Source organism: Bombina bombina, chromosome 6, assembly GCF_027579735.1.
Source record: "Bombina bombina isolate aBomBom1 chromosome 6, aBomBom1.pri, whole genome shotgun sequence".
In the NCBI taxonomy this organism is placed as follows: domain Eukaryota; kingdom Metazoa; phylum Chordata; class Amphibia; order Anura; family Bombinatoridae; genus Bombina; species Bombina bombina.
This window is the reverse complement of record NC_069504.1, coordinates 661,973,946-661,990,181: the sequence shown is the minus strand read 5'-3', so window position 1 is coordinate 661,990,181 and position 16,236 is coordinate 661,973,946. Positions and strand designations below refer to the sequence as shown.

General features: G+C 41.3%; 1 protein-coding gene across 3 annotated transcripts in view; it reads right to left on the bottom strand.

Annotated features, from left to right (window-relative positions):
• The window catches only part of LOC128663412 (TP53-binding protein 1), an 816,604-nt gene that overhangs the window by 113,743 nt on the left and 686,625 nt on the right, over positions 1–16,236 (bottom strand). For all 3 annotated transcript variants that reach the window (XM_053717732.1, XM_053717733.1, XM_053717734.1), the window contains exons 13-15: positions 13,371–13,589; positions 12,779–12,982; positions 12,593–12,687 (exon numbers count right to left, since the gene is read on the bottom strand). In XM_053717732.1, the coding sequence (XP_053573707.1) occupies positions 12,593–12,687; positions 12,779–12,982; positions 13,371–13,589 (518 nt within the window). The remainder of the gene's footprint in view (positions 1–12,592; positions 12,688–12,778; positions 12,983–13,370; positions 13,590–16,236) is intronic.

The following is a 16,236-nucleotide window of genomic DNA, read 5'->3' as shown; positions in this document are numbered from 1 at the left end:
GTCATGCTCTTCAGTATCTAAAACAGAGCAGTCGCGCTTACGCTGATAAGTGTGCATTTTGGCTAAAATGTTTTTGACAGAATTATCCATTACAGCCGTTAATTGTTGCATAGTAAGGAGTATTGGCGCGCTAGATGTACTAGGGGCCTCCTGAGTGGGCAAGACTCGTGTAGACGAAGGAGGGAATGATGCAGTACCATGCTTACTCCCCTCACTTGAGGAATCATCTTGGGCATCATTGTCATTGTCACATAAATCACATTTATTTAAATGAGAAGGAACTCTGGCTTCCCCACATTCAGAACACAGTCTATCTGGTAGTTCAGACATGTTAAACAGGCATAAACTTGATAACAAAGTACAAAAAACGTTTTAAAATAAAACCGTTACTGTCACTTTAAATTTTAAACTGAACACACTTTATTACTGCAATTGCGAAAAAATATGAAGGAATTGTTCAAAATTTCACCACAGTGTCTTAAAGCCTTAAAAGTATTGCACACCAAATTTGGAAGCTTTAACCCTTAAAATAACGGAACCGGAGCCGTTTTTAACTTTAACCCCTTTACAGTCCCTGGTATCTGCTTTGCTGAGACCCAACCAAGCCCAAAGGGGAATACGATACCAAATGACGCCTTCAGAAAGTCTTTTCTATGTATCAGAGCTCCTCACACATGCGACTGCATGTCATGCCTCTCAAAAACAAGTGCGCAACACCGGCGCGAAAATGAGGCTCTGCCTATGATTTGGGAAAGCCCCTAAAGAATAAGGTGTCTAAAAAAGTGCCTGCCGATATAATCTTATCAAAATACCCAGATTAAATGATTCCTCAAGGCTAAATATGTGTTAATAATGAATCGATTTAGCCCAGAAAAAGTCTACAGTCTTAATAAGCCCTTGTGAAGCCCTTATTTACTATCTTAATAAACATGGCTTACCGGATCCCATAGGGAAAATGACAGCTTCCAGCATTACATCGTCTTGTTAGAATGTGTCATACCTCAAGCAGCAAGAGACTGCTCACTGTTCCCCCAACTGAAGTTAATTCCTCTCAACAGTCCTGTGTGGAACAGCCATGGATTTTAGTAACGGTTGCTAAAATCATTTTCCTCATACAAACAGAAATCTTCATCTCTTTTCTGTTTCTGAGTAAATAGTACATACCAGCACTATTTTAAAATAACAAACTCTTGATTGAATAATAAAAACTACAGTTAAACACTAAAAAACTCTAAGCCATCTCCGTGGAGATGTTGCCTGTACAACGGCAAAGAGAATGACTGGGGTAGGCGGAGCCTAGGAGGGATCATGTGACCAGCTTTGCTGGGCTCTTTGCCATTTCCTGTTGGGGGAAGAGAATATCCCACAAGTAAGGATGACGCCGTGGACCGGACACACCTATGTTGGAGAAAGGAAAAAGCAGGGTAATTGACATGGGTAGCATGTAATTCAATCAAATGCCATGTTGTATACTGCTGGCAAACCCCAACATCTTACTATCTGGTTGAGTACTTTCTGGCTCAGAGACTGGGTGAGGATGCCGATAACTGAGAAAGTCGCCTCCCATCTGTTAAAAACTGGAATGTGAATAGCTGAAATCAGACAGCTGTAGTGCTCTGCCCATCAGATTTAGGACACTTTCTTCATCACTAGGGACCTCAAGAGTTTTTTCCCCCTTACTATTCTTGTAGGCTAGTGCCTCAAACATTGACTGAAAACAAATGAAAAACTCCTGAAGCTGGGGCAACTCTGTACAGCTCTGACGATTGCACAGCATTCCAGAATGTTAATAGGTAACCTTGACTTATGAAAAGACCAACTCTCTGTGTTTGCAGTTTTCCCCAAACTGACATCCCTTTAAACTCTTAGGATGATGTCTGTGGTGAGAACAGTCCAAACTGGTTAAAGGAAGGACCAGGGATTGATGAGTTTGCCACCATAGCAAAGATAGCTTTGTCTCTAGATTCAATAGGATTTTTTGGAGAAAGGCCGCATGATCTGTGTTCCACTGGTGAAGAAGAGATAATTGCAGAGGCCTAAGATGAAACCTTGCAAGGATTGCATCTGATGCAAATGACATAAGAATGACCAACTCCGGGACTTCCGGTGGGCGGCTTTGTAAGATGGCTGCAGGCTTCATCAGCTCCTTTAACTCAATTTTACAGCCATCAACCTACGCTATCTGCCTCTCCCTTGACAGGCAAGCTGTCCGGGAACATTTAGCAGATAGAAGGAACACCAACTCTTCTACCCCGGAAGGCAACTTAAAGGGACACTTAACCCAAAATGTTTCTTTCGTGATTCAGATAGAGCATGCAATTTTAAGCAACTTTCTAATTTACTCCTATTATCAAATTTCCTTTATTCTCTTTTTATCTTTATTTGAAATGCAAGAATGTGAGTTTCGATGCCAGTCCATTTTTGGTGAACAACCTGGGTTCTTGCTGATTGGTGGATACATTCATCCACCAATAAAAAAGTGCTGTCCAGAGGTCTGAACCAAAAAAAGCTTAGATGCCTTTTTAAAATAAAGATAGCAAGAGAATGGAGAAAAAAATGATAATAGGAGTAAATTAGAAAGTTGCTTAAAATTGCATGCTCTATCTGAATCATAAAAGAAAAAATTTGGGTTCAGTTTCCCTTTAATTGAATATAAGGCAACTGCTCATAAGGCAATGGCATCAGACAGTGAAGTAACCGCTGCATTGTTTGCAATATTTCTACCCAAGTTGGAAACTTTGCTCAACAGCTGTGAAGGCCTATACAAAACACTACAGACGAAAACTGCGCCCATGTGAAAGATGCCGGTGCGTTGCTTGAGGACATACTACATCAGCCATCCCTGGCTTCACTCTGTGGTGACTCTTTGCAGCTTTGCTCTGGATTAGTGCCTATAGTCTGGACTTCCCTACACTTTGCAAGGTTCGTGCAACCACAACTCTCAACCAGCAACAGGCATAGGCTGAAAGTAGACCTGGAAAACATTGTGGAGGACTGTTTATTTTCCATCATTATGCCTCATAATTGACTAAACATATTTTCTTAGTTACTTAGACATGTAAGGTATTTTCTCCAGCACATATGGCCTCAAAAGTTAGATCTTTAATGTCTTCTCTTACAAGGTTCATCAGATATATGTTTAGAAAAGAAAAAATATATACAATGTTCATGCACACCTGTGTTTAATGCTGCACCTCTCACTAGATCTTGTTTTTAGTTTTCAGACCATATGCCGTATGTTTTTATATTTTCACCAGCCTATATTTTTCATTTACCCTCTCTAATATTGTTCTTATAGGATTCTGACCTGAAATAGCTGACTTATTTGTTTTGATATATCAAATGTACTTTGTTTTTACATTGCTCTGTTTTATCCGGTCTGTACTATTTAGTTTGTATTTTGAGTGTTCACTGTTTAAAGACTCAGTACCCTGAATTGCCTGAAGCAATGGTATTTATTTGTAAATAGCTGGTGCAAAGAGTGTTTTGACAGTCTAGATTTAGTGCCACCTATTGCAGTTAAGGGCCCACCTGCTCATCACATTTACAAACCTATCCTAGATGCAGCAACCACTTTAATGCTGACGATGTAAACCACAAATTACAACTCCAATAACGCATTGCATTTCATTATTATACCCTATCCTGTAATACCGGTCTAGGTTTACATTATTAGCACTTAGGTGCATATAGCCCCATTTATTCTGAGATACAACACTGATATTTCCTTTTACTTGCTTTAATAATTGTACTTTTCGCACTGATAACCCACCCCTGGGTTTGTTGCAATGCGCACAAATGGAAAATTCCTTGCAATATAACACTCCCAAAACAAACATTTTTTCCAAACTATAATATTGTATGAAGTTTAGGGCTCCCTATCTGTTCCTCAGGGTGTAATTTCCTTCAATCGGAGAGGGTTTTAGCTTTAGGGTTTTTTTTTTGTCTTTTTGTTCTTGTTTTTTGTTGTATAGTTTATGTTATAAAAAAACAGAATTTATGTTTACCTGATAAATTTCTTTCTCCTACGGTGTGTCCGGTCCACGGCTTCATCCTTACTTGTGGGATATTCTCATTCCCTACAGGAAGTGGCAAAGAGAGCACAACAGCAGAGCTGTCCATATAGCTCCCCCTCTAGCTCCGCCCCCAGTCATTCGACCGACGGTTAGGAGAAAAAGGAGAACCATAGGGTGCAGTGGTGACTGTAGTGTACAAAAACAAAAATTTTAAACCTGACTAAAAGCCAGGGCGGGCCGTGGACCGGACACACCGTAGGAGAAAGAAATTTATTAGGTAAACATAAATTCTGTTTTCTCCTACATTGGTGTGTCCGGTCCACGGCTTCATCCTTACTTGTGGGAACCAATACCAAAGCTTTAGGACACGGATGAAGGGAGGGAGCAAGTCAAGTAACCTAAACGGAAGGCACCACTGCTTGTAAAACCTTTCTCCCAAAAATAGCCTCCGAAGAAGCATAAGTATTGAATTTGTAAAATTTGGCAAAAGTATGCAGAGAAGACCACTTCGCTGCCTTACAGATCTGTTCAACAGAAGCCTCATTCTTGAAGGCCCATGTGGAAGCCACAGCTCTAGTAGAATGAGCAGTAATTCGTTCAGGAGGCTGCCATCCGGCAGTCTCATAAGCCAATCGGATGATGCTTTTTAACCAGAAGGAAAGAGAGGTAGCAGTAGCTTTCTGACCTCTCCTCTTACCAGAATAGACGACAAACAATGAAGATGTCTGTCTGAAATCCTTTGTTGCGTCTAGAAAGAATTTGAAATCACGAACCACATCTAGATTGTGTAACAAACGTTCCTTTTTAGAAACTGGATTAGGACACAGAGAAGGAACAACTATTTCCTGGTTAATATTCCTATTGAAAACCACCTTTGGAAGAAAAACCAGGTTTGGTACGTAAAACGATCTTATCTGTATGGAACACCAGATAGGGTGAATTACACTGCAAAGCAGACAATTCAGAAACTCTTCTAGCAGAAGAAAAAGCAACCAAAAACAAAACTTTCCAAGATAGTAACTTAATATCTATGGAATGTAAAGGTTCAAACGGAACCCCTTGAAGAACTGAAAGAACTAAATTTAGACTCCATGGAGGAGTCACAGGTCTGTAGACAGGCTTAATTCTGACCAACGCCTGAACATCTGGCACGGCTGCCAGACGTTTGTGTAACAAGACAGACAGAGCAGATATCTGTCCCTTTAAGGAACTAGCTGACAGACCTTTCTCCAAACCTTCTTGGAGAAAGGAAAGAATCCTTGGAATTCTAACTTTACTCCATGAGTAACCCTTGGATTCGCACCAATAGAGATGTTTCTGCCATATCTTATGGTAAATTCTCCTGGTTACAGGCTTTCTAGCCTGAACCAGAGTATCTATAACTGATTCCGAAAACCCATGCTTAGATAGAATCAAGCGTTCAATCTCCAAGCAGTCAGCTGCAGAGAAACTAGGTTTGGATGTTCGAATGGACCTTGCACTAGAAGGTCCTGTCTCAATGGTAGCTTCCATGGTGGAGCCGATAACATATTCACCAGGTCTGCATACCAAGTCCTGCGTGGCCACGCAGGAGCTATTAGAATCACCAAAGCCTTCTCCTGTTTGATCCTGGCTACTAGCCTGGGGAGTAGAGGAAACGGTGGAAAGACATACGCTAGATTGAATGACCAAGGCGCCACTAATGCATCTACCAATGTCACCTTGGGATCCCTGGACCTGGACCCGTAGCGTGGAACCTTGGAGTTCTGACGAGACGCCATCAGATCCAGATCTGGAATGCCCCATAGTTGGTTAACTGGGAAAAGACCTCCGGGTGAAGTTCCCACTCCCCCGGATGGAAAGTCTGACGACTCAAATAATCCGCCTCCCAGTTGTCTACTCCTGGGATGTGAATTGCAGATAGATGGTAGGAGTGATCCTCCGCCCATTTGATGATCTTGGATACTTCTCTCATCGCCAGGGAACTCTTTGTTCCTCACTGATGATTGATGTACGCTACAGTCGTCATGATGTCCGACTGAAATCTTATGAATTTGGCCTCCGCTAGTTGAGGCCAAGCCAGGAGCGCATTGAATATCGCTCTCAGTTCCAAAATGTTTATCGGGAGAAGAGATTCTTCCTGAGACCATAGACCCTGAGCTTTCAGGGAGTCCCAGACCGTGCCCCATCCTAAGAGACTGGCGTCGGTCGTGACAATGATCCACTCTGGTCTGCGGAAACTCATTCCCTGGGACAGGTGATCCTGAGACAACCACCAGAGGAGCGAGTCTCTGGTTTTCTGGTCCATTTGTATCTGGGGAGACAAATCTGCATAATCCCCATTCCACTGCTTGAGCATGCACAGTTGCAATGGTCTTAGATGAATTCTGGCAAAAGGGACTATGTCCATTGCAGCAACCATTAGACTGATTACCTCCATGCACTGAGCCACAGAAGGCTGAGGAATGGCATGAAGAACTCGACAAGCATTTGAAAGTTTTCACTTCCTGACTTCCGTCAGAAAGATTTTCATTTCTACCCAGACTATTATTGTTCCCAGGAAGGGAACCCTTGTGACCGGGGACAGAGAACTTTTTTCTACGTTCACCTTCCACCCGTGAGACCTTAGAAAGGCTAGAACAATATCCGTATGAGCCTTCGCTTTGTGGAAGGACGACGCCTGAATTAAGATGTCGTCTAGGTAAGGTGCTACCGCAATGCCCCTTGGCCTTAGCACTGATAGAAGGGATCCTAACACCTTTGTAAAAATTCTTGGAGCAGTGGCCAATCCGAAGGGAAGAGCCACAAACTGATAATGCTTGTCCAGGAAGGCAAACCTTAGGAACTGATGGTGAACCTTGTGGATCGGAATATGCAGGTATGCATCCTTTAGGTCCACGGTAGTCATGTATTGACCCTCCTGGATCATTGGTAAAATTGTTCGAATTGTTTCCATTTTGAATGATGGAACTCTGAGGAATTTGTTTAGGATCTTTAAGTCCAGAATTGGCCTGAACGTTCCCTCCTTTTTGGGAACTACAAACAGGTTTGAGTAAAAACCCAGTCCTTGTTCTGCTTTTGGAACTGGGTGTATCACTCCCATTTTTAAAAGGTCTTCTACGCAATGTAAGAATGCCCGTCTCTTTGTCTGGTCTAAAGACAAGCGAGACATGTGAAACCTTCCCTTTGGAGGAAGGTCCTTGAATTCTAGGAGATACCCCTGAGAGACAATCTCTTAAACACCACATACTCTTTACCACCCCCGTGGAGATGCTACTTGTTCAGAGTGGCAAAGAGAATGACTGGGGGGCGGAGCTAGAGGGGGAGCTATATGGACAGCTCTGCTGTTGTGCTCTCTTTGCCACTTCCTGTAGGGAATGAGAATATCCCACAAGTAAGGATGAAGCCGTGGACCGGACACACCAATGTAGGAGAAAACCCCCCAACAGTGTGTACAAATACTTTGAGTGAAAGTTATTTCTAAATAAAAAAAAAAAAAAAAAAAAGAAGAAGGACCAACTCCATGCATTGAACAACTGATGGACAAAAAGCACACACCAGTTGAAGTTTGTATCTGCATTCATCTGTAGGGCTAGGCATATAGACACTGGGTTTATGATCAAAGAACTGTGGCAGATTGCTGTAAGGCAGTTGATGTGTGATTCACAGCTAACAGAAGAGAAGACGTTTGTACTAGAATGTCATCTAGGTAGGGTGCTACTGAGATGCCCTGAACTCGCACCACCACCATCTAGGACAACAACATATCTTGTTAAAATACCCTGGAGGGCGTGGCAAGATGAAACAGAAGAGCCGCAAACTGATAATACTTGTTAAGGAAAGCAAATCTGAGGATCTTTACATGATCCCTGTGAATAGGGATATTTACAGTAAATCAACTTTTTAGTCTATGGTAGACATATAATGTTCATCTTGCACAAAAGGAAATATAGTGCAAATAGTCTTCATCTTTAAAGATGTGCTTTTCAAAATTTGTATAAGGTCTTGAAATCAAGAATGAGGCAAAATGTAATCTTTTTCTTTGGAGAAATGGTCTGTTCCAATTCGGGTACTGGGGTAATTACCACTTATACTTCCAGCAACACAACCTAAAAAGGCTTTGGGCTTTACTGAATCTTGGGAATTCATAAAAGGAGAATTCTCTCACGTGGAGGAAGCGAACAAAACTGATTTGGAGAAGCTTTAATCAATCCTGGATTTCCTTCAAGGATACTTCACCAGGTATCACATCAAACAAAGGTATCTACACAGCTGCGCAAGATAAACTGCCAGCTGGGCAAAATAGAAGGCATGCCAGCTGAAAAGAATACCTATGGAAACCTTCAAACATCCTGTCCAGGGGGTCCTGAAAAGAATCACCCCCTTGAAAAGAATCACATTTTGTTGCTTTGCAGCCTGAAATAAAGACAGACACATTTTTTGTTTATCCAGTTGTAATTACTCAGTGCAACTTATAACATCCAAGTGAAAGATATAACACCAACATGTCAGGCAATAATAAAGACAATTCAAAAAACAGAATCACTGAATTGGAAAAAGGATCACCCCCTTGTGTCAGTATTTTGTTGAACCACCTTTTGCTTTAATTACATCCTTTAGTCTGTTTGGATATGTCTCTACCAACTTTGCACATCTAGACTGTGCAATATTTGCCCACTCTTCTTTGCAGAACTGCTCCACCACCGTTACATTTGATGGTGACCGTTTGTTGACTGCAGTCTTCAAGTCATGCCACAGATATTCAATGGCGTTTAAGTCTGGGCTCTGATTAGGCCATGCAAGGATTTTCAAATTTTTCTACTTCAACCCCTGTGTGGTCATTTTGGCTGTGTGCTTTGGGTTATTGTCATGTTGGAAGGTAAACCTTCTTCCCATTTTCAACTTTCTGGCAGAGGGCAGCAGGTTTTCCTCAATAATTTGACAGTATTTTGCCCCATCCATTATTCCGTCTATCCTGACAATTGCTCCAGTGCCTGCTGCAGAAACATCCTCATAACAGGATATTACCACCTCCATGCTTTACTGTAGGTATGGTGTTATTTGGATGGTGAGCTGTATTGGATTTCCTCCAGATATATTTTGTTGTTGAGGCCAAATAATTCAATTTTAGTTTCATCTGACCATAACACCTTTTCTCATGTGGCCTCAGAATCTCCTAGGTGTGTCATGCCAAAGCTTGTGACTGCATGTGGCCTTTCTTTAGGAGTGTCTTTTTTTTCTGGCAACCCTCCTATACAAGCCACATTAACCACTCTGTCATACATTCTTGCAACTGCTTCAGAGTTGCTGTGGGCCTCTTGGTAGCCTCTCTGACCAGTTTCCTCCTGGGTCTTTCATTCAGTTTGGAGTGACATCCTGATCCAGAGAGGGTCTGTGGTGTACCAAATACCTTCCACTTTTTAATAATAGACTTCACTGTGCTTCTAAGCATTGATAAAGCCTTTGATATTTTCTTGTATCCATCTGCTGACTTGTGTCTGTCCACAACATTATCCCGGAGATCTTTTGACAGTGCCTTGACACCCATAGTTGATTGTTTGCTTCAGTTGCACTACCAGGGACTGAGATGCTCCAGGAAATCTCTTTTCATGCGGAGCTAATCAATATGTCCACAGCTGATCAGAGTTGAAGGTCAAATGGCTTTCTTTGTGATGCTGCGAAGGTGATTAGCTACACCTGATTGAGTTTACAAGTAATTTTAGGAGGGCGTGATTATTTTTCCAACTCAGTGATTCTGTTCTTGAATAGTCTTTATTTTTGCCTGACATGTTGGTCTTGTATTTTTCCCTTGGATGTTATAAGTTGCACTGAGTAATTACAACTGGATAAACACAAATTGTGTTTGTCTTTATTTCAGTTGTAAAGCAACAAAATGTGATTATTTTCAAGGGGGGTGATTATTTTAAATAAACACTGTAACCTCTACAGGAATAGTGGTCTACCTTGCCAGAGTAGAAATTACTACTTAAGGGACTGTATCCCAGACTTCCAACTTGGAAGGAGTTCACGAGAACACAGCATTTTATTTGGCAGATGGAACAAAGAGTACAACTAGTTTGCTCCATTCCTTAGTTATCAGTTTGGTAACTTAATCAGGCACTGTGAAGGAAGATGGCTGCTTAAAAACTGGCTTAATGAACTTATCTATCTATATGGTAGCTGGTTTGTCAGGAGTGATAGAATCCCCCATTTCAAAAGCGTTTAACACGTCACAAAATAAGGCTTGAATGTGCTCTAGCCTGATTTTGAAGGGAACATCCTCCTCCATAATTTCAGGGTGGTGATCCTAGGTCTCAGAATTTCTGATCATCAATAAAGGGATTGCCTAACTCTAAAGTAGCCCCCTTTTAAATCAGGTGCTCTAGATAAGTAACTTGATAGGGAGATCCCCGAGTAGTAAAAGGCTTATGAAAGTTCACTTTCAGTCATATGCATTATCCTGGCAGTGGCATGACAGCCATCAACTCCGAAACGGCAGTGTGTATAAAGAATGTTGGCGAAAGTTTTGGATAACTGTCAGATTATTTCCACAAGAGATAGCTAAGATAATGTAATAATGCAATGTACTAGGCACAGATATAAGCAGTGTTCTCTATAGAAATTTAGCATTAAGAAGTAGCCAGGTGGGGACACTAATATTTTTGTTATGTCTAAATGTTACTTAAGCACAAATTAACAGCATAATTTAACTTAAACTGATTTACTGGCAATATGTTCACTAATCATTGAAAAAATGTTTGCTAATTGTAGCTTACTATTACCAAGTGGTCAGTAAAATAAGCCACGTGGTGTGCCCATTTAATAGGCCCTGGGGAGAACCCTATATAAGGCACAGTATATGAATGAATAAACCCCTAAAGCAGTCAGAAAATACTAGCCTCCTCACAACAGGTGCTAAGGAAGATAGCCAGATGACAAGAATAATAAATGATAAAAGTTAGCACAATATGTACACAGTACTAAAACAACAATATGCAAATAATAAAATAATAATGGTGGAAAAAAAGTGCTTATAAAGGGCTTAAACTGCATAACAGTTATGTAGTGTGTGTGTGTGTGCACGTCCCCCAGGTTATGTGAATCATGTTTACATGTTCATGCAAATAGCCAGTGGGACACAAAAATTTAATGTAATTACCTGTGAGCACCTTCATCCACTGTGCTTACATCAGCTACAGATAACTTATCAGTAGACAGGCCCATATGAGGTAGCACAAGATCAGTGCCAACGATCTCGCAAGAGAGGCACACTGTAGACCAGAGTACTGCTAGATAAATCCGCATTTTCCCCTTAGAGGCCTGTAACATCTCCACACTGAGATTACTCACTGCCTGGCTAAACTTCTGTCATCCCCTCTGTTCAGGAGGCACTCTGAGGGGAAATTTAGGTCATAGCTCAGTTAGAATAACCTGTGTGACATTATGTAGATCAGAGTGATCCTGAAGAGTGGGAGAGATCAAAGATCTGGCATGATGGGATGAGTTTGCCTCCTCCTAGTGGACTGGAAATGTAATCCCCTATGTGATGTCTAACCACCTTATAAAAAAAAGGTGCGAGTACGATCTGTTTAATGTAATCATTGGTTATATTTTGTCTTGAGATAGTATTTCCAAGCAAATAAAATACATCCAATAATAATATTTATAGCTTGAATAACATGATAGTTATCCAATAGTAGTACAGGTCAGGTCAACCAAAAAAAGGATCATCAAATTATTATGACTGATTTCTTGATTGTTCAACCAACTGACAGCATAATGAAACAAAGCAGATTTTAATTATTGAAGCATTTCATTCCTACTTTAGCATGGTCATTGCCTAGTGTCCTTGTTTGTTGTGATGTCTTATCTGTTCTTGACATTTTTATGTACATTTAATATTGCATTTTTTCTTCTTGCTGAAGCTTTCCATTATACTATAGGTAGTCTTCTGTAAACTAATAACTTTCTTTTTTTTTTTATGAATGGAAATGCTTTATCCTGACTAGAACATATAAGTTTCCACCTTAGTGATGGATCTTGAATAATGGATCCAGAATAGACCCAGGCACTCCTGATGGAGGTCATGGTGCGAATAGATCATGCATATATATAGCAAATTTAAAAGTAGAACTCTGTAGGCTAGAACAAAGTTACTGTCCACATTTACCCAACTACCTCTAGCTAGTAACAGAACTTAAAGTAAAGCTAATCCGGTTTCCTCCAATCTAATTCCTCTAATCTGGCTTTCTCCAATCACGGCTTTCCCCCCAGGGGGATCATTGCCTGAGGCCATGCCATGATTGGAGGAAGCAAGATTAGTCATTGCTGACGTATAAAGAGAGGATCTCCTGGCGGGGGAAGCTGCTCCGGCTATGAAGAGAAGAAAGGTAAGTTTTTAACCAAACGGCTGCTTTCTAAACTTTGATGAATAAAAGTGCCCCTGTTTCTAATAGTATTTTTAAAAAAACAGGCTTTCATTCATCAAAGTTTACCTTCACTTTAAGCAGGATTAGACAAATACTAATTATTTTAGAAATACAGATTGAATGCCAAACACTATACACCTCTATAAAAACTTAAGAAATACATCTTACCTGTGCTTCATTAAAGTTTTCCAAAATGTAGCCACCTCCTGCCCGAAGTTGTGCCTCAGTGTATTGCCTATTGTAAGGCATACTTTCTATGTATTCTGAAATGGAAAGCCACAAAAATATTACATGAGTTGTGCGGCAGTTAATAAAAACAGTCTACTGTTTATAATGTTCTTAAATGAAGATTACCTTCATCCTCTTCACTGCTGACAGCTAAGGGTTTCACTCGATTATTTAGTTTATCACTGGATGTGGCTGTAGTAAGAAGAAAAGCATAGCCTAGAAAGAGTGTCTTGTTCTGTGGTATAGGCCCATGGCTTTCCTCTAATGCCAGCTGATCACTTGCATTTCCACTGTCACTGGGGCTCATAAAATCGCTGCCTTTTGTTCCACCTATAAAAGAATCATTGCAAACAAATGAAACATATTGCAGACATTCCACCACAGGATGGCACCTGAGATCACAACATATATATATGTAATAAAATTATGAACTATTGACACATCATCCCTATTTGCCACAAGCAAATTCTTTCTGGCTGGTGATTTTGTGTTGTATTGTTAGTCCTAAATCTTATAATTAAACAACTTGTTTTCTGTCAGTTTACATATAGGTTTGACAAGGAAAGAAATTCTATATATTCCCAATCCATGTGTTAAGGTAGGTTTACATAACTATATGATATTTTGACATCATCAGTGCACAAGCTAACTAAAAAAGCACTGGCCTCCCACTAGTCTGCTTCCAAAACATTCCCCTTACTGCTTAAAAAACTCTTACTGGACTTCATCACAACAGATTTCCGCCCACGTTTTGCTGGGGACTTCTCTTCATCTGAGCTGATCAGCTTCCTTTTTCCAGAGAGGGGACCCAAGCTGCTGCGAGGCGTTTCAGACACTTTTCTAGTTGGTGTTCCTGAGCTGGATGTGCTGGATGAAGTAGGGGTGTTTGCAGTACTCAGATTACTCCTTCGTTTACGTTTTCCCTCCACCAAATTATCTTAAAAATAGATTTTAATAGATTAAAAAAGAAAGGACAAACTTTGCAGGTATCGACAATATTTGAGAAAGAAAATAAAAAGTGTATGCTTACCTGATAAATTATTTTCTTTCCTGGCAGGGAGAGTCCACGACTTCATTCATTACTGTTGGGAATTCAACACCTGGCCACCAGGAAGAGGCAAAAACACCCCCCAGTCAAAGCTTATAAATATCCCTCCCACTTCCCGTACTCCCCCAGTCATTTAGCCAAGGAACTAAGGAAAAGCAGGAGAAACATTAGGGGTATAAATTTGCCAGAAGATGAGGAAAACCGCAGCCGAAAAACACTGGGCGGGGTTGTGGACTCTCCCTGCCAGGAAAGAAAATTTATCAGGTAAGCATACATTTTGCTTTATTTCCAAAGGCAGGGAGAGTCCACAACTTCATTCATTACTGTTGGGAATCCAATAACCAAGCTAAAGAGGAAACAGAATGAAATGGGAGGGAAAATTAAGTAGGCGGACCTTAACCTGAAGGCACCACTGCTTGAAGCCCCTTTCTCCCAAAAGAAGCCTCAGCTGAGGCAAAAACATAAAACTTGTAGAATTTAGAAAAAGTATGTAAAAAGGAGCAGGTAACCGCCTTAGAAATTTGCTCCATAGAAGTTTCGTTCTTAAAAGCCCAAGAAAAGGACACCGCAAGGGTAGAATGAGCCGTAAACCTCTCAGGAGGCTGCTGGTCAGCTTCCTCATAAGCAAAACAAATGAAACTTCTCAGTTAAAAGGAAAGAATAGTTGCAGTGGCCTTCTGGCCCATGCGATTACCTGCATACACAACAAACAAGGAAGAGTAATATCTAAAATCCTTGGTAGCATGAAGAGAGAATTTCTAGTATGAACCACGTCCAGATTGCAAAATAAACACTCTTTTTGAGAGGAGGGATTGGAACAAAAGGAAAGAACTACAATTTCCTGATTGATATTGTTGATCAGAGACAACCTTAGGAAGGAAACCTAACTTGGTACGTAAAACAGCCTTATCCAATTGGAAAACAAGATAAGGGGGATCACACTGCAGAGCAGATAACACAAACTCTGCGAGCAGAAGAAAAAGCCAACAAAACAAAACTTTCCATGACAAAGTTTAACAGCAACAAAATGCATGGGCTCAAATGGAGCCATCTGAAGAACAAGAAGAACAAGATAAAGGCTCCAAGGAGGAGCGAGTGGCTTAAACACCAGCCTGATTCTGACCAGGACTGAACGTCAGGAAGATTAGCCAAACTCTAGTGCAGTAACACAGAAAGGGTAGAGATCTGACCCTTGAAAGAACTGGCAGATAAAACCCTTCTGATAGACCATTCTGGAGAAACAAAAGAATTCCAGGAACCCTCACCTTATGCCAAGGGAAACCTCAATCCTCGAACCAAGATAAATAGGTAACGCCACCCCTTGTGGAAAATAGGGTGAGTAACCAGCTAACAAGCCTGAATTAGGAAAACAAAGACCCTAACAGAGAGACCTCTTTTGGACAGCGTTCAAACTCCACGCAGACAGCCTCAGAGAATCTAGATTTTGAACAAGGAAAAACCCTGAAGTAGGTCTGCTTGCTGAGGCAACCTCCACGGAGGAGAGGAAGACATCTACACTAGGTCCGTGTACCAGGTCCTGCGGAGCAAACAGAATCAAAGAGGTCTGCTGCAGTTTGATGCGGGCAATCACTCACTAACAAAAGAAAATGGAGGAAACAGATACAGAAGTTTGAACCTCCACAGAGCCACTAACACGTCCACCGATAATCTCTCGATCTTGACCTGTATCTGGGCAGATTAAATAGAGACAAAAAGTCAAGAAGTCTATCTCCGGAAACCCCTCCAGATTGATATCTTTAAGAACACCACAGGGAGGAAATAACCTTCTCCAGGGAGGAAGATCTGTTGCTCAGGAAGACCGATTTCCAACCGTCCATCCCCGGAATAGAAAGCCGATATAAGACAAAAGAAAGAAATCACCCCTGAGGATGCGGAACATTTCTCTCATAGTCAGGGAACTCCTGGTTCCCTCCTGATGCTTGATATAGACAACCAAAGATAGGAATCTGAGAAACCAGCAGAATGTATTTGAGGCCACACCATGAAAGTATTGAAAATGGCTCACAGGTCAGAAATTGAAATTGGCCCTCAGGTCAAAAAGAAACCATAGTAGGGGCTCCCTTGACCAAGATCCCAGAGTCTTCACAGGACCCTAGACTGCTCCCCAGCCAAGAAGGCAGCCATCCATAGTCACAATCGCCCAAGATGGACTCAAACACGTAGTTGGAGCCAGGTGGACTAGACAGGGCCACCAAGAGAGAGAGTCTATTGAGAGTCCTAAAGTAAAGAACCAGCACCGAAGGTGGATTTGAACCCTGGACCTTCTGCTTGCAAGCCCCAAGTGTGCTAACCACTAAGCCATAACTGAGCATAGGAAAAATAGTAGAGATAAATCAGAATGGTCGCCGTTCCAATGGCTAAGCCTATATAAAATGTAAAGGTCGCAGATGGATGCAAGCAAAAAGCACTAATATCCATGGCAGTCACCATAAGACCCACCACCTCCATGCAAAGAGATTCAGAGGGATGAGCAGTGAAAGAGATAGGACGGCGGACAGGAACTGATCTCGACGCT